The sequence below is a fragment of the Schistocerca americana genome, chromosome 6 (assembly GCF_021461395.2).
Source record: "Schistocerca americana isolate TAMUIC-IGC-003095 chromosome 6, iqSchAmer2.1, whole genome shotgun sequence".
Taxonomy (NCBI): Eukaryota; Metazoa; Arthropoda; class Insecta; order Orthoptera; family Acrididae; genus Schistocerca; species Schistocerca americana.
The window spans coordinates 358,202,208-358,227,703 of NC_060124.1; the positions used below are offsets into that span (position 1 = coordinate 358,202,208).

Below are 25,496 nucleotides of genomic sequence, written 5' to 3' on the forward strand. Positions count from 1 at the left end.
TACTGTTCCTTGGGTTTCCCTGGCTGGTAGGAGTTCACTGATTCAGTCTCCGAGACTGAGGATGAGCGTGAAGCCCTGTGATCAGCTGCTTTTGGGCTGTTCAGCCACTGGCGAGTGTCATCATTCCACTAGCAGAAGGGAAGGGAGTGACCCAAGGGACCCTTTCCTAGTGAGAGCAGTCGAAGGAGTTGTATGCTTCTCTGGCTTAGAATTGGGGACAGACGTCCCCGATGGTTGGTGGAGTATCGCTCCTGAAGTAGGTGGTGCAGGAGAAATAGGGAGGGAAGTGCCCCCCACCATCAAGGGCGTAGGCGTTGTCTTCTGGCTCTGAGAGGTGATGTGGAGTTGGCAGAGCTCATGGGGCTAGAACTTGTAGCAGCAGCGTAAGACGATGCCATGCATACAGAATGTAGCCTAGGTGTTCAAATTTCCTCTTAGCGTCAGTCGATCCAGGGTCTTGTACTCCAGATTTTCCTTTCTTTCTGGATAATCCTGCAGTCTGGTGAGCAGAGCGAATGGTGCTCTCCACAGTTGACACAGATGGGGAGCGAGCACATGGAGTATTGGGATGTGATGGGCATCCACAATCTCGATGTGTGATGCTGGGAAGACATATGACCGAACTTCCAACATTTAAAGCACTGCACTGGGGGAGGGTCATAGGGTTTTACATAGCAGCGGTAGACCATCACCTTGACCTTCTCGGGTAATGTATCACCCTCAAAGGCCAAGATGAAAGCACTGGTGGCAACCTGATTATAAAGACAGTTAGTATCACTGCAAGTAGAAAAATAATGATAGGAATTTACATTAACAGTGCTTGCTAACGTTTTACATGTCTAAATCAATGACCCCTCAATTCACTTCTGAGTGCACAAATGGCAATGTAATTTAAGGAAGTCATTCTATCCTCTACTGAAAGTGACATTTGCTGCAAAAGGGACTTTTGTCTATTTTGTTGAAATTCTTACTGTCCATTAGCGAATGAAATGTATGCAGCACGAATGCAGCAGTGATTTGGGTTCACGTATCACACAGAATGATATATGACACTCTAAAATAAAACATTTTCAAGAATATGTTTAGACTACATTGTAAGTGTAATTGACTTTGTGAGATTAAAGTGATGTAATGGCGTTATACCAACCCAGCTTTCCAATATATTGATACATTCTACATATTATCAATCAGTGTGTGTTGCATACTGCCCTGTTTATTAACACTCATTTAATGGCCAAAACATGTTTATATACACTATGACAAATTTACTTTTAGAACTTCGTCCTTTTATTTGCCTTAGTTATAATTACTAAATATTTGCTAACATTTCAGGTGAATCCATTAACTGTTCTTCTTGTCACCCAATCACTGAGATAGATCTGAATATGAAACATGATATTGCCGCCATCATCATTGCCAGAGATCATTCTGCTTAAGCTGATTGCAATTTTATCTGCATTGTCTCTCCCATCAATCACCCCCCCCCCCCTCCCCCCACACACACACACAAAACATAATGCGTGTCAGCACATTTCTTAAATTTTCTATGCAGGCCATCATCTGTAACATTATTTATTTCTAGTTTCTGTGCCACTCACTTACTTATTTTATGTTTAGTCTAACATAATACAACGTGTTTGGAACATGTTCTGTTCATCTTCAGGCGTTTATACATACATACATTTCATACATACATAAGAGAAATGTCACTTAAAAATAAACAGTCTCAAACTAAATTAATCTAGAACTCTTTGTCCATTGTTTGTTACTGTAGCTACTGAAGCTCGTGTGGCATTTGGAGAGGGGGCGATTTCTAGCAGGTCCTGCCCAAGGGGGAAAGTGTATGGCTAGAAATCCCCCCCCTCCCCCCTCCCAAACGCCACACCAGCTTCAGCAGCTACAGTAACAAACAATGGACAAAGAGTTCTAGATTAATCTCGTTTAAGACCGTTTATTTTTAAGTAACATTTCTCTTATGTATGTACACTACTGGCCACTAAAATAGCTACACCACGAAGATGACGTGCTACAGACGCAAAATTTAACTGACAGGAAGAAGATGCTGTGATATGCAAATGATTAGCTTTTCAGAGCATTGACACAAGGTTGGTGCTGGTGGCGACACCTACAGCATGCTGACATGATGAAAGTTTCCAACTGATTTCTCATACACAAACAGCAGTTGACTGACGTTGCCTGGTGAAACGCTGTTGTGATGCCTCGTGTAAGGAGGAGAAATTTTGATAGAGGTCGGATTGTAGCCTATCGCGACTGCGGTTTATCGTATCGTGACATTGCTGCTCGCGTTGGTCGAGATCCAATGACTGTTAGCAGAATATGGAATCTGTGGGTTCAGGAGGGTAATATGGAATGCCGTGCTGGATCCCAGCCACCTCGTATCACTAGCAGTCGAGATTACAGGCATATTATCTGCATGGCTGTAACGGATCGTGCAGCCACATCTCGATCCCTGAGTCAACAGATGGGGATGTTTGCAAGACAACAACTCTCTGCACGAACAGTTCGACGTTTGCAGCAGCATGGACTATCAGCTCGGAGACCATGGTTGCGGTTACCCTTGACGCTGCATCACAGACAGGAGCGCCTAAGGCAAAACGTCATTTTTTCGGATGAATACAGGTTCTGTTTACAGCATCATGATTGTCGCATCCATGTTTGGCGACATCATGGTGAACGCACATTGGAAGCATGTATTCATCATCGCCATACTGGCATATCACCAGGCGTGATGGTATGGGGTGCCATTGGTTACACTTCTCTGTCACCTCTTGTTCGCATTGACAGCACTTTGAACAGTGGACGTTACATTTCAGATGTGTTACGACCTGTGGCTCTACCCTTCATTCGATCCCTGCGAAACCCTACATTTCAGCAGGATAATGCACGACCGCATGTTGCAGGTCCTGTACGGGCCATTCTGGATACAGAAAATGTTCGACTGCTGCCCTGGCCAGCACATTCTCCAGCTCTCGCACCAATTTAAAACGTCTGGTCAATAGTGGCTGAGCAACTGGCTCGTCACATTATGCCAGTCACTACTCTTGATGAACTGTGGTATCGTGTTGAAGCTGCAGCTGTACCTGTACACGCCATCCAAGCTCTGTTTGACTCAATGCCCAGGTGTATCAAGGCTGTTATTACAGCCAGAGTGGTTGTTCTGGGTACTGATTTCTCCTCAGGATCTATGCACCCAAATTTCATGAAAATGTGATCACATGTCAGTTCTAGTATAATATATTTGTCCAATGAATACCCGTTTATCATCTGCATTTCTTCTTGGTGTAGCAATTTTAATGGCCAGTAGTGTATGTATAAATGACTGAAGATTAGCAGAACATGTTCGAAATGCGTTGTATTATGTTAGACTGAAGATAAAATAAGTGAGTGGTAGCAGAAACCAGAAATAAATAATTATCCCACACATGCAGTGTTTACAAACATAGCTATTATGGCTGAAAATAAATCTGTAACAATCATTTCACACAAACATGGAGATACGGTGACCTACTGTGAACCCATGACTTTTTGTCAATGCATAATGATGTGGTACTCCTTTTCAGTCTCTTTGAAGGTCAAACTTCATATTTTTGCTGCATAATACATTATTTTCAAATCAGTGAATCATATTCTTCTTAAGAGTAATGTGCAGGTGTTGCGTTTTCCTGAGAGCTAAGCTGAGAGGGATGATCTATAATTATAACTTTACTGTTTGACAGAGTGAAGAGCAATTTTTTTCTATACTGACATCTTGAAATTGATAGCAGTCATTAGCCCGTCATCTGTACTGTTTTTTTCTGGTTGTAAAAAATCAGTACAGTTTGACTGACCAATCCACTTTGGAACCTGTGCGGAGAAGCTTAGCTCAATTTTGTAAAGTATTATCTATTGTGACAACGCTAATTTTATCACTCACCAAAGTTACATTAAAGCACACAGAGTAGTATACTATGCACCACTACCAGTCATTCCCTTTAGTGTTCCAGACACAAATGGAGTGAAGGGAAAATGATTGCCTGTATGCCTCCGTATGGAAGAGGAGGCGAGAGGAAGGAAGTAATAATTCCAGAGCTAAGAATGTGTGTATTTTTATGTGTATCTAATGTAGTACTAAATATTTCACCTCCAGACGGTAACTCCTTACCAGCAATTCTGTCTCATTGTTTTTAGTACTCTTGAGGGACTTTTCCTTTGATACATTCATCCTTAACTGACTTAGTCAACAGTTCCTTACCCAGCGTGGGATGCATGGTAAGTTAAAAACTTTGACAACAATTTCTAAGTAATGTATGCTCATCAATTTTGTAAACAGGGTATTAATGATTGCTTGTTTGCTCCATCAAGAATAAAAAGCCTCGTTCTTGATAGATTCACTGGCTTTAGAAAACATCTTGGCTATAATGATGTAGTTCTCTCTAAACCATACATCTTGGATGACGCTGTTCATTAGGTCAGGCATATTTGTACCCACTATGTTTAAAATACTTCTGCTGCAAACAGATTGTTGAACTAGTTGAACTGGTCACACAAGGGTCACACACTTTGAGATCAGTGTGGTGCAACTTAATTGTGCACACTCGAATGTGCCATGTTCTGCCTTGGGCAGGACATGGAACACGCTATGTACATCATATGGCACGTTGGTTTCTTCACTGTCTCTGCATCCCAAGGCAGCTATCTGGAACCATGACCAAATGCATCTACAGCTTTTCACGGACAAAGGCGAACTGATCCTGAATTTGCACATGCGTAACATACTCCCTAAACACCCTACTACTAAAATATTGAATACAAATATGAAAGAAGACCTACTTTCCTTGTGGCAACAATTACAAATAACAAAACTCTATTCACAAAAGCTAAATGCAAGTCAGCATAGGGTACAAATGCAAGGGAAAAGGACGGGCAGAGGGTGTGTGGGAGGGGGGGGGGGGGGGGGGGGGGATATGTGGAATGTAATTACATTTGATTGCATAAAGTCAAATCAGGGATTGCATCAGTTAGCAGACTATCAGTAAAACATATAGTTGAATCTTCTGCATCTGATATATAATTACTGTACAACTATTATTGTGAAGCTAGCTATGCTGTGATAAGCAATTTTTAAAAAGTTTTATTCAATATGGCACTGCTATTTACTCAGAATTCAAATACAGTGAAACCCCTATTTTATGGTTTTGCGTGATCCAGACATAAAAACCCAAAATGGAGGATAGTGCAGAATTGAGGAAAATGTTAACCCCCCCCCCCCCCCCCCACTCCCCTAAATATGAGCAAAAATACATGTAATTGGCATATATGATTAAAAATCACAATTCTCTCCAATACTTTGCATAAAATCTGTCAAGTGAAGGAAATTAAATGTACAATACAATGCTTATACAATAATTTGTGGCAATGAATTTCATCAGTTCTTAAAAAGTAAAAGATGCATAACAGCAAGTAAGAACTCATCAAAAAAATTGGAATCGGTACCTGGATACAAGGTAATCTAGACTTTTCTGACATGTTATGACTACAAATTGTGTGTTCAAAACATGCATTTTTGAGAGATCATCCTTTGTGCTCAGTAAGAAAAAAGCAAAAATTGGTGAGCATGTTGAATTAAACCAAAAATATCACAACAGCTAAGTGGTTAACCCATAAGCATAAATGCAGACATCTGCTTAATGGCATACTTTGTCACCATTGCTGTTACTGTTTAATGCTTTCTTATGAGCTTTCATACAATCACCACTGTTAAAGTGTTATTTTAGGCTTAACGACAGAAACAGACGTGAAAAAATGAGTTTGATTCCCCAAATGACATTACAAGCTTATTAGAAGTCGGCTCAGTGAATTTCTGTACACTGTGTAAAACGTAAATCTGAAAGGAAGCTCAGGTGCTACAGTTTCACTTCACACCCTCTATCACTGTTGCCAATCTTTATGATCTACAGTGTGTGATGCAAAGTATATACATGTAATAATGAAAACAATAAATTTTTGAAGGTCTAGGAAAAGGGGTGGATTTTGTGAAAGTCGCCCAAAACTGAGCGTCGGGAGAGGCTTACCACATAGGATGAGAAGGAAAATCTGATTGTTGGGGACTGCATTGGGCAAGATTTGAAAACTTGAGAGCTTAAAGGGCAATATGCAGTCAGAGGTTACTGCTTGAACACCATGCATGAGTTAACAAAAGTGAAAAGCGAAGTGCATTGTATGTAACACAGGTGGCGGGGGGAGTGAAAAATGGACGGGTCCGGCAACGAAAGACGTAGAAAACTAAAACGGAGTGAAGCAAAGAGTAGTTACTGTGAAGAAATGCTAAGACGGAAGAAATTAACATAAATTAAGGCCAAGTGGGTGGCGAGAAACAAGGACACGTTGTAATGCTAGTTCCCACCTGCGGAGTTCTGAGGAACTGATGTCTGGGGGAAGATTCCAGATTGTGCATGAGGTGAAACAAGCACCAAGATCACAACTGTCATGTTGTAGAGCATCCTCTGCAACAGGATATTGCATGATGCCAGTATACACCCTCTGCCTATGCCCATTCATCTTAATTGATAATTTGGTGGTACTTACGTCGATGTAGAAGGCCAAACAGTGTTTATCTAAATGTACATACATGAGTAGAGTATGCAGTTGTTGCAAATGTATCATGTGAGATTTGAACATGAAACTCTTTAAAATGTTCTGCCACAAAACCCACGTTTTATTTCCGTGTGCCATCTCTGTCATAGCACATCATCTTCACGAAAAATATATTTTCAGCACTTCACAATACGCTTTCACCCCTACCTGCACTCCAGTCACTGAAGGGCCCCTACCCCTCTCCATGCATCCAGTAGGTGAGCTCATTTTATGTATGTTAATGTCGTGTGCCCTGGCTATTGGCTGACGTAATAAATCGCCAGCCAATAATAATTAAATAGCTGGAAATGGGTAATGTTTCATTGATTATGACTGAGTATATTCTTCGACACTTAAGTGTTTGAATTTATAAGGTTGATGATTGATACTGTTGCTGAATACAGTATATTGGAAATACATGCAAAAACATGAGACCGAGTTGTATGTGGCACAAGCAAAGGTGGTGGCAGGGCCCCTTTGTCACATATTGGCTTGATCCAGAACACTTCGTGTCGATTGTCTCGTTTTTCCATTACCATTACAACCTAACAGTAGTTGTATCATAATTGCACGATGAAGCTAAAGGTTGCAAGTTGTGCTGGCAACACCGATCGTGGATTACATCAGCGTTTCCTCTCTCACATCTCTCCTCTCCATAAGGCCTATTCCCTTAATTCCACCACCACCCATGGGAGAGAAACATGTCTTTTGAGCCACTTGTAACTTGTTCAGTCTCATCAAATGTAAATGGGAAGAAAATGGGACAAAGTCAAGTGACACATTGAATAAGAACTTAGAAATGAGGTAAACCTTACTAGGAAGAAATGTAAAATTGGGAAATTTTTAGCGTTGACCTTATAGGTTTTCTCACAGGGACTACAAATTTATGGTGTGGAGTCGCAAAATTTATAAAATTGGAGAATGTAAAAACAAAGTTTCAATGTATATTGTTTTCTTACCAATTTTGTCATCATCCATACTGGCTTTATCTGAAATGTGAAGAGACTGACAAAACAATACCATCGCACGATACACTGAACAAACTAACCTGTGTACTGCGAACAGCAAGATAAACAGCATACTCAAGAATGGGACCACAGGTGCGAGGAGGCGGTTCCCATGACAAATGGGCACCTTCTAACGACTTGGAGATTTTTATTGCTGATGGCGCACCTGGGTAACCAGGCAAGCAAGTCTTGAAAGCAGAGACCTTTGAAAGACAGGATATGCATTATTCTGGGTGATAATTTGCATGTGTGATCTGCAATGTTTCAAGCAACAACTATTTATTTAAGTCTCTCAAAGTAGATTGTTTACTACCTCACTCCAGGGTCCCTGGCCGCGAGAATTTATAGCTGCAATCCGGAATTTGTATGCAGTTCCTGGCTCTAGCTTCAACTCTGTGTGTTTGGAGAAATCTGGTTCCAAACCACGTAAAAATTCTGTCACTGGCCTGTCATCTTCATAGCCTTCTGGAGGAATGAAAAATTTGCTAACAGTGAAGTTTGTACCTCGTATAATACCAACATCATACCATTCAGAGCTTTCTTTCTTCTTATTTGCTGTTGAGTTTTCTGTTTCATCTCTCTGCTTCTGAAAATAAAATAAAAGATAAGAACATAACAAAACAAATGATCAAATTAAAGTATTTGTTGCAAATCAATACATGTTATCAATACAGTTAATGTAACTGCCGAAGAGCAAACTAACCACAGCAGGAGTATCTGTTGGTGCCTGGTTACAGCCAAGAGCAGCACTTGCAAGGGTTGACAAAGCATCTGCCCCACCTGGATCCTCATGCTTTGGTTCCACAGCAGTGGCTGCCAAATGTGCAGTGAGATCCGAGACAGCACTTGCTTGCTGTTGTGGTTGCTCCAAATGTTCCTCTTTCTGTTCATCCTCATCTTCCTTTTTTATAGTTGGTTCTAGCATTGGGACATCCTTTACAGGGGATGATTTTTGTACCATTTCTGTGATAGTAGTAACAGAAGTAGCGCCATTACCAGATGATGGTACAGCTTCAGAAACATCAGTCATTTCTGCATCAGTTTCTACTGCCTCTGGAGCTTTTAGTTCTTCACTTTTTTCATCACTTGCACTGCCTAACTTGTCATGGACTGTAATCGACACGTCCGAGTCTTGCTCAGACATTTTCTCTGAAGCTTCTGGTAAAGTATTCCCATCAGCTATACTATTATTACTGACGCTGCAGTTGTCACCTGTCCAAGAAAGAGAAAATGAGGAATGACACAAAAAAATTGTGTACGGCCTTATGAAGTTCTCATAAATCTCTGAATGAGTAAGAACAGGATACACAATTTTCAGTAAATTTTGTTAAGAAATCTGCACAATGTATCTGTTGAGGCACTGGAAAATTCTACAGAGAATACACTTGAGATAAGGACACCTATATCCCAAGCATGAAGACTAGATGGGTAGACTGAGTAACTAATGAAGAAATACTGGACCGGATTGGGGAGGGGAAGGTGAGGGGATTACAGCACAATGTTACTAAAAGAACAGATTGGTTGACAGGACACACTGTGATGCATCAATACATAATCAATTTAGTAATGGAGTGAAGAGTTTCTTTTGTGTGTGTGTGTGTGTGTGTGTGTGTGTGTGTGTGTGTGTGCGTGCGCGCGGGGGGGCACACGTGTGTGTATGCAGGGGGGGGAGGAGGAGGAGGGAGGGAGGGGGATGGGAATTATAGAGGGAAACCAATGCTCGAATTCAGTAAGCAGTTTCAGATGGAAGTAAGTTACAGTATTACATGGTAGACTAGCGTGTAGCGCTGCTTCAAACCAGCCTTTGGACTGACGACCACCACAACAAAATCCTGGGGCAGCAGCCTTTACAATAGTTATAGTGGCAATAGTGTGGAGGCAGGACTGATATCACATTGAAACATTAGCCAACATGTCCTTACTATGCTGGTGTGCAAATGGCTGGAAGTAAAGCCATCATATTTCCAGATGACATACAGCTCTACTGTACCGTTAGATAATCTATGTATACATCCACAGCTACATAAACTCTCTGCAAGCCACTATACCGAGGGTATTTTGTACCATTGCTAGTCACTTCCCTTCCTTTTCCACTCTCAAACACAGAAAGGAAAAAACTACTGACTACATGTTTCAGTAGGAGCCCTGATTTCTTGTATCTTGCCTTTTATAGTCCTAACACAACACGTATGTTGGTGGCAGTAAGACTGCTCTGCAGGATGTCACAAATGGTGGTTTTTTAAACTTTCTCAACAGTGTGTAGCAAAAAGAATGTCTTCTTCCCCTCCAGTATTCTCATTTGAGTTCACACAGCATTTCTGTAATACTCACATGTTGGTAGAGACAGATAGTTACAAATCTAGCTGCTCGTCTTTTAACTGCTTCAAAGTCTTCTGTTAATATTACTTGGTGGGGATCCCAAACACTCGAGCAGTATTCAAGAATGGGTTGCATAAGTGTTCTGTATGCCATTTCCTTTATATATGATCTACACTTTCCTACAAATGATGATGATGATTTGTTTATGGGGCACTCAACTGCGTGGTCATCAGCACCCGTAAAAAGTCCCAGTTTTTACGCAGTCCAATTTAGCCACTTTCACGAATGATGATGATGATGATGATGATGATGATGATAAATGATGAGGACAACACAAACACCCAGCCCCCAGGCAGAGAAAATCCCCAACCTGGACGGGAATCGAACCCTGGACCTCGTGGTCCAGATCCTACAAATGACCTTAGGTGTTCGTTCCATTTCAAGTTGCTTTGCAACATTATGCCTTGACATTACTGCGTCAAGTAGGATACTACTAATACTGTAGTCAAGCATTATTGGATTGTTTTGCTTATTCATCTGCATTAATTTACATTTTTTGACATTGTCAGTAACTGTAATTTACATTTTTTGACATTGTCAGTAACTGCCATTCGTTATATCAAATAAAAATTTTGTCTAGATCATCCTGTATCCTTCCACAGTTACTTAAATACAACACTGATCCATACACTACAGCTTCATCAGCAAACAGTTACAGATTGCTGCTCACCCGGTGTGTCAGATCATTTATGTTTACAGTGAACAAGAGCAGTCCTGTCACAATTCCCTGGGGCATTCCTGACAATACCTTTGTCTCCAATGAATATGTTCCATCCAGGAAAACGTACCAGTTTCTTTTACTTAAGAAGTCTTTGAGCTACCCATATCTCTGGGGACATATTCCACATGCTTGGCTCCTTGTTAACAGTCTGAGTGTGGCACTGTGTGACACACTTTATGGAAATCTAGAAATATGGAATCTGTCTGCTGCCCTTCATCCATGGTTTGCAGGATAATTTGCAAGAATAGAGAAAGTAGAGTTTTGCTTGAGTGATACTTTATAAATTCGAACTGAGAGAAACTTTTCTCTCTCTCAAGGTAATTTGTTACATTTTAAAGCAGAATACACTACAGAATTCTACAACAAACCGATATTAAGGAATTGGTTTGTAATTTTGTGGTGCATTCCTTTATCCTTCTTATATACGGAAACCGTGTGCAATTTTTTCTAATCACTTGGGACTTTTTGCTACACTAGAGGAGATTCACAATAAACACAAGCTAAGTATGAAGAAAATGCCTGAAATGAGTTCTGTCTGGATTTGGTGAGTTTTTTGTTTTCTACTCTTTGAGCTACTTTTTTATGCCAGGGATGCCTATATCCATTTACTCCATATGGGAGTCTATGCAATGGTATGTTTGTATGATCCTCCTGCATGAATGGTTTCTTAAATGTGAAATTTAAAACTTCAGCTTACAACTGCTTATTAGCTCTTTCCAACATAAAAGCTCTTTTAAGCTTCCTGATGGATTAATTAACTTTAGTAACCATTAAGGCTTGATACTGTGACCAGTAATCCCTCTCTTTGTAATGGCACTGTTGGACTTGTTTGAAACTAGGAAGCCTAAGATATTTCCATTTTGTGACAGTTGCTGCACTAAATGCTCAAGACAGTTTTCAGAGAAAGTATTCAGCATTACTTTTTGAGACTGACTGTACCATCTGCAATGAATTCATAGATGTCCTAGTCAGTACTCAGTAGGGGTACTTCCCCACTACTGTGTGTAGACTTTCTTTAAATGACTCTACAACAGTTATAGTGGAATCAGGTGACAGTTGAGAATAACCTACGATTACTTTGAGTTCGCCTCAGCCAGTTACTCATGTCCAGGTAACTTCTCACTCAGACTCAATTTCGACACTGACAGATAATTATTTTTGTCGACTGCAATAAACACTGCATCCAGCTCTCAGTTTCAAGTATAAGCACGAGTGCTTCCCTGGATGGCAATAACTTCAGGGACTTTGTTATGAATGCTTCAGATAATTACTGTTAAAATCTTGACATTTGAAATGCCCCTTCTTTGTACATATCAGGTTTCACTTTACGTGTCTGTATTAACTGGAGGGTGGTTATCAGAGGTCCTCAAACTATCGCCTGGCTTCCAACCTCCTTTTTTCTTTTAAAAAAGAAAGAAGGTACATTTCACATGTATTCTGCTATCCAAATATCCACTTTTTCTGCATAATGCGGCCCTGACTTATCTAGAGGATTCCTACAATTTCCCACAACATAACACAGCTCCAGAAATTGGCAGCGAAGACCATCGTATAACTGACTGGTCAAAATCTTCCACTTGATTCCACACTAAAGGACTCCAAACATTTCTGGAAACAATACTGCTACTGTAAGCTCTGCCTGTATCCCATGAGGAAGGGCAGCACGTCCACCAGCTAACTGCAGAGGATCTCAGAACCCAAGCAACAGGCATCACTGGTGCTGACATCAGTCACAGCTTGAAGGTGACTGCACCCAGCACCCCTGTTAACCACAGGCAGGGCCTTCTCCACATCTTGGATAGGACCCCAGTACACACACTGGGTGTTCATTGGACTTTTTTCCAGTTCAGGACGATTTTCCCAAAAGGGCTCCATAATGCACCTATAGTCCACAAGATGAGACTGGTACAGACAGTTCAGGCGGACAGACATCAATGTTGCCGAACATGGCGTATGGTACTCTGCATTTGGTCTCTACTTATATGCGTTCTCTAGTAGCAGAAACAAAAGCATCGACAACATGCAGGTCATATTTGTATGCGTGAATTTATTTACAGTTGCTTCTTGTAATATATTAATTTTGAAAAAGTGAAGAGAGTTATTTAGTATCTAATATACTGCAATATAAAGTTATTTTCAAACTTCACAATAAAAATGAAAACTATTTTTGCAAATCATTGAACATTCACAGTTTTTAATCCTGATGTTAAATATTAGCAACGTCAATTAGTTCTACATTGAGTGACAGAATAATTTATGAGTATATTAATAGTTATAATCTGAAGATGGTACTCACAATATGATCGAGGGCATGCTCCCTTCTTACTTTCATGAGTGTGTTGTAGTTATTCTAATGGGAAAACACCACTGTCATTTCTGTCAGAATCTGATTTAAAAGTCTCCTTTAGCACTGCCCATACTTAAATTTTATACGGATTCTTCCACAATGTATTCATTTTTGGCTGCCCCTCTGATAACACTTGCAGTACTTGCTCACAATTTTTGTCCATGTCTTGCCTGTCACTTGATTGACAGCTGCTACAAGAAGATTTTCAACATCATAGATTGTGAATTTTTTATTGTTTGCAGCAACATAATTTTTTATCTCTGCCCATACCCATTCAATGGCACTGAAGTGACAATGGTATGGAAGAAGCCAAACAGTTTCATGCCTGTGACTTTTAGCAGCGCACCAATTACACATGTTGGAAATTGTGATTTCTTTTCTGACACAGTTGCGAGTAATTCCTGGTTTCTTTTCTGTCAGTTTCAAGTAATTCTGCCTTCTTCTAATCCTCTCTGAGATTAACATTTTTGTCGTTTCAGCTACCGAATAAAATCTTTTTTCTTCACTGCCAAAGTTGGTGTCCTATAATGAACAACGGAATGATAAAGGGCATTGCCCATGACGATGGACTAGTCAGATTTATCATAAGCAATGTCTCAAACCACTTTTGAAAAACCACACTGTTCATCATATCTTAGTGGTAATCACCCCCCCCCCCTCCCCCCCCAAACAAAACAGTAACAAGCAGTTTGGCACAAAAACGTCTGATGTACCTGCATATGATACAGTAATTCGACCTAATGCCCTAATTTTCCAAAAGACACTGCCATCATTCCCTCAGGCATTCCATCACTCCAGCCTGTATGTAATGAATGGCTGGCAATAACACAAGTTTCATCTATCCACACTATATTTTCACATCTCACACCCATGACCTTGCGCAGAAGTCTGCACCTCCATCTGTCCTTTCCACCAACACACTGCATCTGTTAAACACCGAGTAGCTGAAGTCCTGAAACCTATGTCTTTTAGCACTGAATGTAATAAAAATTTGCTTCCTTTAAAAAGATCATCTTTCTGAAGTGACATGAGTAACATAGATAGAGTGGGATGTTCCCTTCTCTTATAATAGCTATACATCTATATGACTACAAATAAAGTCTTTCTCGAAACTTTGTCACTTGCTTCTTTCTCAGGTGCTTTTTTCTTTTTGTGTGTGTGTGTGTGTGTAGCCTTGTTGCGCCACCCTCACCACAATCTATACTGCATTGATCTTTCTCTACTGTTACAACAGTGGTCTTACTTATTTTCAATGCTGCTGCAATCCTCTTATAAACCTGAGCAAAACAAAATAAGAGCTTGCTTCCTCCTCTTCTTTTTCAAAGTAGCTTCACCAGCAGACACATGAGTTTGAAGGCCTGGCTTGTGGCACACTTCTCCTCCTTAGTTTCGCATCAGATGCTGGGCCAACACAAATTGTTGCACTGGATATTGTTTAAAAGGAAACAGGCAAATAACACTAAAAACAAGAAATATGAATTATGAGCCGAACTGTTAACATAAACAACAAAACGGCAACATTGGTTGCATGAGACACACTCACTGATACATTTCTGGCATGGGTGCGTCATGTTTGTAGAGCAGCAACATGGCTCCTGCTACCTGCCTGAATGCAGTCCGTCATTGACTGGCTACCTGTGGTCACTAGGCAACGGAATTATGCTACTGAACTGTCAGTACTAAGGACTCATCTCCCAGACTGTAACATTTGAGCCCTCTATAGCTACAAAACCCTTCCTTCGTCTGCCTCCTGGCTGTAGAATGTTGCAATTGACCATCAACATAAACAAATATAACATACTGCAAATACATAGACTGCAGAACTATCACTGGAAGCAGTTACATCCATAAAATGTCTAGGGGTATGCACACAGAGTAATCTGAAGTGGAATGATCACATAAAATTAATTGTGAGGAAGACATGCCAGACAGATTCATTGGAAGAATCCGCGGGAAATATAGTCCATCAGCAAATAAAGTACCTCACAAACACTCATTTGACCAATACTTAAGTACTGCTCGTCAGCATGGAATCTGTACCAGATAGGACTTACAGAGGAAATATAGAAGATCCAAAGAAGATCAGCGTGTTTTTTTACAGGTTCATGTAGTAACCATGAAAGCATCACAAAGGTTATCAGCGTACTTTAGTAGCAGATGTTGCCAGATAGATGTTCTGCATAGCAGTGTGGTTTACTGTTAAAATTCTGACAGCAAATGTTCCTAGAAGAGTCAGAAAAAAAAGTTGGTTGTCCTCCTGAGGGAGATTGTGCCAAATTCTGACCAACTGGTGCATTAGGTCATCAAAATCCTGAGACAGTTGGAGGACCATACCCCTACTGCTCCAAACATTCTCAATTAGGGAGAGATCCAGAGAAATTGTTGGACAAGGTAGGGTTTGGAAAGCACAAAGACTAGCAGTACAAACTCTTGCTGTGTGTGGGAGAGCCTTATCTTGCTGAAAAGTAAGCCCAAGATGGCTTGCCATGAATGGCAACAAAATTGGGCATAGAATGTTACTGATGTACTGCTGTGCTTTAGGGGTGCTGCAGATGACTACCAAAGGGGACATGCTATGAAAACAAATGACACCCAAAGTATATCACTCCTGGTTGTCGGGCTGTATAGTGGACAACAGTCAAGTTGGTATCCCATGACTGTCAGGGTCATCTCCATTCTTTGTTGACTGTTCAAACTCAGTTTCAAGTGGGACTCACCACTGAAGGCAATTCTACTCCAGCTGATGAGATTCTAGGCCGAAGACGTGCCTGGAGACGATGTGGACAATGGGGGGGGGGTACCAACCTAACTGTAGCCCACCACACAGCCCAACAACAAGGAGTGATGATCTGGGGTGCCATTTCTTTTCACAGCAGAACCCCTTCGGTTATCATCCGCAGCTCCCTTACAGTAGCACAGCGATATGTTGACAATATTCTATGCTCTGTTTTGTTGCCATTCACGGCAAGCTATACTGGGCTTACATTTCAGGAAGATAATGCCCACCCATACAAGACAAGAGTTTGTACTGCTTGTGTTTGTGATTTCCAAACCCTTCCTTGGCCAAACAATTGCCGGATCACTCCCCGGCAGAGAATGTCTGGAGCATTACGGACAGGGCCCTCCAACCAGCTCAGGATTTTGATGATCTAATGCACCACAGACATAACTTGGCACAATATCTCTCTGCAAATCATTCAACAACTCTATCAATCAATGCCAAGCCAAATAACTGCTTGCATAAGGACCACAGAAGGAATAACACTTTATTCACTTGCTCAATTTGTGAAAATCTCTCTCTTGAACAACTCATCCAATTTTTCTGAAATTGTAATCATTTGTTTGTTTGTACGTGTACATCACGTCTGCCAATTTCTGTCCCATTAGGATAATTCCTCCGCTGTGAATCTTTATTTTATTGTCTTAAGAGTTTAGATTGCTTCCTCCTAGTATATCTCACAAAAAGACCGTGAAGATATAATAAGAGAGATTTGAGCCCAGGTGGAGGTTTACTGGCAATCGTTCTTCCTGTGAACTATTTGCAAACGGAACAGGAGAGCGGGGAAATTTCAGGCTACACAAAGTACCCTCCACCAAGCACCTCAATGTGGCTTTTGGCGTAAAGATGTAGATGCTCAGGCCCTGCCAAAGAACCTATCCACTTGCAGGATAAAATGGCAAGGTCATATGGCCAGCCCCTACAGTTACCCTCCATGTCAATGGGTAACAATGGATTACAACCTGCCACTCAGTACTCACAGGTGAAACAAGTTTCACCTGAGGCTCTGCATGCAATGTACCGCTTTCTGCACTGCCCCTACACTCCAAGGCTGCAGCCTTCAGATGGCTGGCTGTACCCGTAAGTGTTAACCAACAGCAAGTGCTCTTCCTATTCAGCCCAGTACTAAAACTCGAAAGAAAACAACACATAAAAATGAGCATCTACATCTATTTCCACATGATTACTTTGCAAGTCAGAATTAGGTATCTTGTTCATCAAACTACCTTTAAGCTGCTTCTCTACCGTTCCACAGTTGAACGGGCTGTAGGAAAACCAACCGCTTTAATTTTTCTGTGCGAGCTCTGATTTTTTCATTTTTATTATGATGATCATTTCTTCCTATGTAGGTTGGCATCAACAAAATATTTTCACACTCTGAGGAGAAAGTTGGAGATTGAAATTTCATGAGAAGTTCCTGCTGCAGTCAAAAATACCTTTGTTTTAATGACCGCAACCCCAATTCATATATCATGTGCGATAATATAGAATGGGCTGCCATGCTTTGAACTGTTCCGAAGTCTTCCATCAGTCCTATCTGATGCAGATCCCACACTGCATAGCAATACTCCAGAAGGGGCAGGCAAACATAGTGTAAGCCATCTCTTTGGTAGACCTGTTACATTTTCTGTGTGTTCTGCCAACAAATCACAGTCTTTGAATTTAAACCACATCTCACTTAGATAGTCGAGCTGGAAGGAGTGGAGACTGTCTTTTTAGAAAGGTGCCAAGAGAATTTTTATCTGCTTTTTTAAATAAATGTATTTCGGGTTTATTTTTGGTGGGTTTGGATGTTATGGTATTCAGTCTAGCTACAAAAACCTTGAGGTCACTAATCCCTGTATATGCCATTATGTTCCTTATTTGGTCAGGATTATTTGTTCTAGCAAAACTGGCAGTCTTTACTAATTCAGCTAGCTGCCCAAAACCAGAGAGAATCCCTTCCAATCCAAAGTGACACACATCACCAGTACCAACATGGACCACCACCTGCTGCTGGCAGCACACTGTGCTCTTCATGGCATCTGGAAGCACCTGTTGCACACCTGGAGAGACTCTTCTCAGTATGCACTTCCCCTCCTTCTGAGCCATATCTCTAAGAGGCCCCATGATGTGCCTAATGCTGAAGCTCCCAACTACCGGTAACCCCACACTCTGAATTATCCAGATCTTGCAGACCGGAGGATTGCTCTAGGACAGGGCAAGTGGCATGATCTGGCTTAGGACTTCGTCAGCCGCAGATACCAACTGAAACCTGCTCGTCAGAAGAACTGGTAAGGCCCTGCTATCAACCCCTTGGAAAATCTTTCACTGCCAGTCACACCTTGGAACAATCTCCCACTCAACCACAGGTGAGGGATCAACCTCAATGTGGGCAGTACCCAGGGCAGCCACAGTAGTGGACCAATCAGAGGACATGTGGGTCATGATGGATGTCCCTTGTATTGCTCCATCCAGCCTCTACAGTGATGCCCATTGGCAATAGCCTCAAGCCAGTGCTGCCTGTAGCTGTGAGTGAAGGGTCACATCTGAACACAGCAATCAGAGTTCCTATCCAGACTAAAGACAGCCTGATAAATACACAGATATGCACGAAATATACGAATTGAAGCAAAAGAACACTGATGAAATGAAAAGTAAGTTGCTTTTGATGAGTAGCTGTGTCAACTCACAATATTCTGATGTGCTGCTGCTGTTGCTGCTGCTAGGGCAGCTGTCACCCTTTGTCTCTTAGATATGAACCTGAATTGCCACACTACTTAAGATTACAAGTGCAACCTATCCAAAAACACTGAACCTGTCAATGACATTAGTTCATTGCACATTGGTAGACACAGAAACGACTATTGTATCATCCTGAGTAAAATATTCTGAAGATAAAATAGGTACTGGCAAGCCAGTACTATGAAAAGAAGGGAAGTCTGAAAGGTGTAAAAAAGATATATTAAGGAAAGAAACTTGAAACAACCATGACAAAGCGATTCAAACTGGTATACTGGATAAGTGTTATATGCAAAGAACACTCATTGTTCAAGAGGAATGTAATAACACGGCATGTGCTGACAGACATATTACTGAACTATCAGTTTAATAAGTAATGTTTGCAAAATATTACCACAAATTATCTACAGAAGGATGGAATTACTGGTCTGATGAGAGAGCAGGGGAGAAATTAGCAATACTGATCCGGTGACTTATTTCAGGAGATTAGTTGAAGAAAAGCACAACCATATTGACAGCATTTGTAGATTTAGAAAACGCTTTTGACAATATTGATTGAAATACAAACTTTCAAATTCTGAAGTTAGTGCTGTTAAAACATACGGGGCAAAGGCTATCTCTTGCTTTTCGCTGCTGCAATCACAGTCCTGTTCTGCAGCTTCGTAAGACTGTGCTGTGACCTCTCAGTTGGTCATCTTCATGTTGACCCTTTCAAAATTTTATCTTCTTCTGGTGCCAGCACCAGCACAGAAGTTTGTTGGAAGTTGGTGGGCCGACCAAATGCGCTGTTTGCACACTTGAGTGCTCTGAACTGTGGTGTTGTGCCGTCTACTGCCTGTCAGCAGATGGCTTACCTGCTTGCGTAACTACCCGCATGGCAGCAGTGGTCGCTGCATCATGCAGTCCATCATGCCCATCATTTGACGGAACATAAGTGTTAGCACTACAACCAGGTTGCCGATTTCACCTCCTCTTGTGCCATCAGGAAAGTGAGTGAGTGGCACTGACATGTTGTGGGCAATAGTTTCGGCATTGCCGCCATAACTGTCTTTCGCTGCTTCAGCATCATGCCTGGTCCTCTTCTGCTGAAGAGGGCTGCTGTGCACTTCCAGTTTCTGTAGAAGATGCCCCTCTGCAAATGCATTATGCGCTTTCTGGTGCAGGTGTGCCATCCTCTTTGTTGTGTGGAGGCCACGTCTGTGACAGTGGCGAGCTGCTGTGGCACATCAGCACCCGCATCGTCTTGTGCCCCGCTCATGCCGAGAGGCATTGATTGTGTGCATCCTTCCGCTGCTGGTGTCTTGACCCTGGCTGGGGCGCGGACGGGGAAAAGGAAGGCGGGGGAGGGGGGGGGGGGGCATGCTGGTATTGCCCTCTGAGTCACCCTGTATGGCACGCCACAATGGTGAGCCATCATGGCTTTGAGATATTTGCAGCCACAGTAGTTCGCTGCGTGTGACCTACCACTATTTGCACATGTCAGTGCGCCTTCTATTTCTAGTGTGCACTGCTTGCTGGGATGTTTGCAGCACACTTCGTGCAGATGTCAGGCAACGAGCACTGGTCTGCCACATGCCCAGTGACATGACATCTGTAGCACTACAGCGCCCCTTGCCGTGGCTTCAGGTCCTCAACTGTGACGCCTGTCTTCATTAATAATGTGAGGCCAAACAGAACCCAATTAATGGAATTGTTTGTGGGCACAGCTAGCAGAAGTGGCCCATCTTCACCAGTGTTTGGGGACTTCACTGTGTCACTGTGCGAATCCAAAACCTGAGTTGTTCTAGTGCCTTCTGTAGGCGATCTGTCTTCGTAGTCCATGGCAAGCTACAGGAATAGAGCCTTGATCCCCTTGTCAGAAACTGCAGTGTACGTGTACAAAGGAAGCTCATTGTCTGATGCCCCTCTAGATACATTGCAGTAGTCCTCGCAGTCATACAGGTTAAAGAGCACGAGGTACTTTCCTGCAGATTTTGCAGTGAACTCTTGCTTTGTCCACTGTAATATCTGTTGCAGGAACTGAATAGTCACCCTTCACTTGGAAGGCGATTGGCCTTGAACTCAGTTCCTTTGCTTTAGTTTGTTGGGCAGAAGGGGTGGGGACCTCTTCGTTGGTGAGTGGTGGTGTGGTACCACCATCTGCCATCCCATCAAGTGCAGTGAAGGGACTTTCAGAGCTGCTAAGCTGCAACTTGGGGCAGCCCTCTATCTCTGGGGCTTGTGTGGCTACAAGAGTAGACCAGCCCCGCTCGTCAATGGTAATCTTTTGTTTGCGCCCCTTGTCGGGATGAGGGCTGCTCGCTGCTTCTTCCGTTCACCCTCATTAGGTGCCACAATTTCTTGGCACTTCATTATGACGCTCTTTGTCAAGCCAAAACTTGATTAGCTGCCGCTCTCTTTGCTGCTATGGGGACTGACCTTGTAGCAGGGCTACATGGTCTTGCAGTAGTGGCACTCCCTCTCCCACACCGCTCCCGTGGTACGCCGTTTGTTTCTTTCCTTCCTCTGCTGAGTATCTTTTAACTCTGTCAAGACTGCATCCAGGGACACACTTGTCATGTGAAGTTTTGATGTGCCCTCCACTGAGTTGGTGTTGACAGCAGCAGGAGTTGCGAGTGCAGTGGTGCACAGTGATCACTGGTGATGGGGTGTGGGTTTATATCTATAACCAAGGAACCAAGATGCAGTCCTCATTATGGAAACAGCCAACATTCTCTGAAGCCAGATGAGTACAGTAGGTTCACAGCAACAGTGTCATCAAGTTGACCATTTTTTTCTCACTTTAAGGGGAGGTGCATCGTGAATTTGCAGCACAAGGCCCCAGCCATCATAAAGAAACATTACCAGAAGGTCCTTTGTTGTCTGATGATGTTGTGCTGTGCAAAGAACTGGATTTGCAGGCAGCAAAATCTTGACAGCTCCATCACAACACACCTGCTCATTCTGGACATAGGATTCCAATTCTCCTTGCCAAACACAATATTTCTGTGGTGGGTCAGGTTTCTTACTCCTTGTGTGTCTTTTGGGTATTTCCCAAGCTGAAAATGCCCCACAAAAGGATGATGCTCTTCAGTTCATGTTACATTAGTTCACTCACTACCAAGTCTGTCAGTCCCTGCTGCCTCTTGTTGTACACGTAGCTTCTGGGTTATGATGGTAGTGATTTAAGACTGCTCAGTGGCCTGGTTATCAGTAGCCTTGCTGAATACTGAAGTATGTATTTAATGAGCCAAATAAAGAAATATTTCCTTACAAAAAATTCACATATGTTGCATTGTGGAAGTATATTACTACTTTTTTGAAAACATGTAAAAATGTCAAAGTACAGGAGGCTGTAAATGCCCACTCCCTCCAGACCAGACTTGTGCTGTGGAGAGTGCCGACAGCCCATAGGCCCCAAAAATTTTAATAATGCACAACTCAAAACAGTCTCAGTTCAAAATTATAATGTACAAGTGATTCTAAAAAGCATAAAAGGTTACTTTTTATGTAATTAAAATTATGTTTTAAAATAATAAGTAGGTATTTTAAAACAAAAATTAAAAAGCTCTCCCTCTGTGTGTGTGTGTGTGTGTGTGTGTGTGTGAGAGAGAGAGAGAGAGAGAGAGAGAGAGAGAGTGGGGGGGGGGGGGGGGCAGAGAGAGAGAGAGAGAGAGAGAGAGAGAGAGAGAGAGAGAGAGAGAGAGAGAGAGAGGGGGGGGGGGGGGGTGCGGCTTGTCTCTGGTCAAAGCATCTGATGTTCTCATTTCAGCATACGAACAACATCCATTTAAAATATGAACAGTTATAACAATGGCATGTCACAGTCTGTAGGCTCATCATGATGGAGGAGGAAGCCATAAGTTAAAGGGCAGTTGACATAACTGAGTGCCGAGGGACCTCACATGACGTCAGTGAATTCTCATCTCAATCATCACATGCATCAGCAGTCTTGTTACGATGAATTAGTGTGTACCATGGTACCCAACAGAATGACATCTTTAGCATGATTTTGTACAGACAACACTGTACTTTGAAGGTTCTGGAAAAGATTTTCTGCTGGGAGCATTCTTTGATGCTCTATAAGGCATTCTTGGACTTGGAGCAGATGAAGGAGGTCTTTATATCAGCAAGTCTCAACTGCTCAAAAGCCATCAAGACTGCATACAATTCAGCACTGCACATGCCAAGGGTTTAGTGGCCACTTGTTGTCATATTATCTGCTGGGATTCGTTTTGAGATTAATAGTTTATGTTTGTTTATGGAGTTTTTGATATTTTGCCAGCATAAGTGTCTTGCACTCAAAGATTCACCCTCCACTGCTGGTTAGTGAAGTGCTGCTGCTTTGCTCTCTGCTACAAGAACTTTTATCTGGATCCCTAGTGGTTTTGCAGCTTGTGGCTAGTATAAGAATAATTACTCTGCATAAGGGTGAGCTATGACGACAAAAACAGGAGACACTTGACAGTCTTAGCTTTAAAGGTAGGTTGTGTGTGATCAACAGGTGCCATCAGATAGTAAGACAGTAAGTTTGGTAAGGAGGCAAGGGATGGCATACTTGATTCCCTGTCTGGTGCCTGCATAGTTTACTGTGTTCAACATCTTTCCAGAGTGAAGTTTTAGCTGAACTGTAACTGATATACTCAGTCTAGATGAAAAGGTACCAACATCTTTCCCAGTTGCACCTGATAATGGCTCAAAAGACAAAATCTCAGTAGTGCAAATAATAAAATGTGTACAGTCAAATGTCAGCAGTGTTACTATTTATAACTTTAATAAGATTCTGGCTCCCAACAAAGGAAACCTCAACACTTTAAAATGTCTAAAAGTTTCAAGTGATGCTACTTCAAAGTTATACAATGTGCTGTTGATCAAATATGACATCCGTGAATCTAAATGACTGATTAAAATGGAGAATGGTGCCATTAAAATGCAGTTTCGGATCGTTAAAACTGCAACTTATATGACTAAAATAAACATACACCGTATTCTCCGTTGAAACTTTAATACCTATCTTTTGTGTTGAAAACCCTCTCTGGCTAGTAACCAGTAACTGATAAGTTGTGCCCGTGAGACAATAGGAGGAGCAGTAAATCACAAAATTGTCAACAAACAAAGAAGTCTTCACTATCCTATTTATAAGAATGCCAAAGAGGGTGTTACTTCCTTTTCATATTTTACTGATACACATAACAACATCTGGTACTGTAGCCTCATCAGCAGATAAAGCAATTTCAGTTCACACAGGGCAGGTTCTGTTTTTCTTGGTCATTGGAACTATAGTCCAACTGCCCCCTACCTGCATTTTCTTTCTGACTTAGGAATGTAGTATCTGTTGCTATGAGATGCTAGGTTACCGAAGTTATTAGTCACTAATCACACTATGTCCCCTGGAAAAGATAATCTTATCATTCACTGCGGCAGTGATTACGTGTTGATCTGCTTGCAACAAAGCCTCTCCGTATCTATTTTCATACTTTTGTGGATGGTGTATAATGAGTAATGGAATTCAGCTCCACTTTCCATGGTCTTTCTCTGTTCATTTCTATTGCTCACGCTTTTGCCCTTGTGACCAAAATTGCTACTTGGTTTTCTACTGATGGTCTCATCCAGAACCTTCACAGTGTTCCACGCTCTTGGTGCATGCGTCAATGATACCCAGTCCTAGATACTATCTTTGTGTTCCCATCAAGCTGACTGGCAATGCAGCACCTGGTTCACTATGATGAGCACCCATTTAAGCAAATGTTTTACAGGGTCTTTTTATCAGGAAAGTATAACCAGATATGGAAGTGATTACTTGATTGTACATTGGTGTCCACTACCCACTCTGCAACATCTGAGAATGCAGGCAAACAGAAAGAAAAGTCACTAGGCAAGAACGATCCTGTGGCTGAAGTAATCATGTAACTTGGCCTCTGTTCAGAAGACAGATGTCTTCTTGTACAAAGAGTCTTTTGAGAATTTTACTCTGAAGCAGGTGCTGTCTGAACCCAAAGCACGTAACGTGCATTAAAATCTCCACCAAGTGGGAATGCCTAGGGAATCGCTTAATTAGGTCTACAATAGCCTCTTTATCAATTGGGTTAAGAGGTAGGCATTATGTTGTGCATTTGGTAATTTTCAACACACAGATGACAACAGCCACTGATGGTTATAGTGAATGGGACAGGTAACGTCTGGTACGTTTCCTAATGAGTAATGCCACTCCACCCTTAGCCCAGCCAGCATTCAAATAATATTTCCTACGGAGAGACTAAGTGTCTAGCACAGGGCATTAGCAGCCTTAAGGTGAGTGTTGAGACACAGGCACAGTGGCTTTTCTGTGCTAGTAGTCAGAGCTTATACACACGAATTCTGAATCTGCTGCTCTCACGTAGTAACCTTAGATTAGTGAGGGCTTGTTTTTCTATTTTCTCTCTATTGTTGTGATGTGCAGCAGATAATAGGGGGAAAAGTCACCACGCTATTTGGTTCCTCCACACAGGCATGGATGTCCATAACATTATCTTCACCATCAGTAAATGATAGCACTTGGCAATCCAATGATTTTAAACAGATTTTCTTGGGGTTTAGTTGACTTTTGGCTGAACTTTTCTCTTTACTTGGAGGCAGGTAGTGGTGGTTATATGGGGAAGGATACTTGCTTCTTAGTTTCTTGCGACTGAATATTTTTTGTTTGGAAGGCCTGTTGGCTTCACAGCACTGAGAGTTCAGAGGGAATTTTCCCTTTGCAGATACAGCTGGAAGTTAATGTTTTTGTACCTGTCTGAAGCTTGAGTTTGGACTGTGGTGTCACTCTTGATAAAAGGTCTTTGAAGAACTGTTGCAACAGATATACTGAACGCTGGAGGTTGCATTGCCCTGAAGGCTTTATAACTTCTTCATAACGCATTCTCCCTGTCACATTCAGTTCCTGAAAGTTCCTCC

General features: G+C 41.9%; 1 protein-coding gene across 3 annotated transcripts in view; it reads right to left on the reverse strand.

The window, feature by feature from the left end:
* The window catches only part of LOC124619669 (host cell factor 1-like), a 109,956-nt gene that overhangs the window by 37,951 nt on the left and 46,509 nt on the right, over positions 1-25,496 (reverse strand). For 2 of the 3 annotated variants that reach the window (XM_047146210.1, XM_047146208.1), the window contains 3 exons: positions 8,344-8,852; positions 7,954-8,226; positions 7,682-7,843 (listed from right to left, as the gene is read on the reverse strand). In XM_047146210.1, the coding sequence (XP_047002166.1) occupies positions 7,682-7,843; positions 7,954-8,226; positions 8,344-8,784 (876 nt within the window). In that variant the 5' untranslated portion in view covers positions 8,785-8,852. The remainder of the gene's footprint in view (positions 1-7,681; positions 7,844-7,953; positions 8,227-8,343; positions 8,853-25,496) is intronic. The other variant, XM_047146209.1, reaches the window with a different exon arrangement.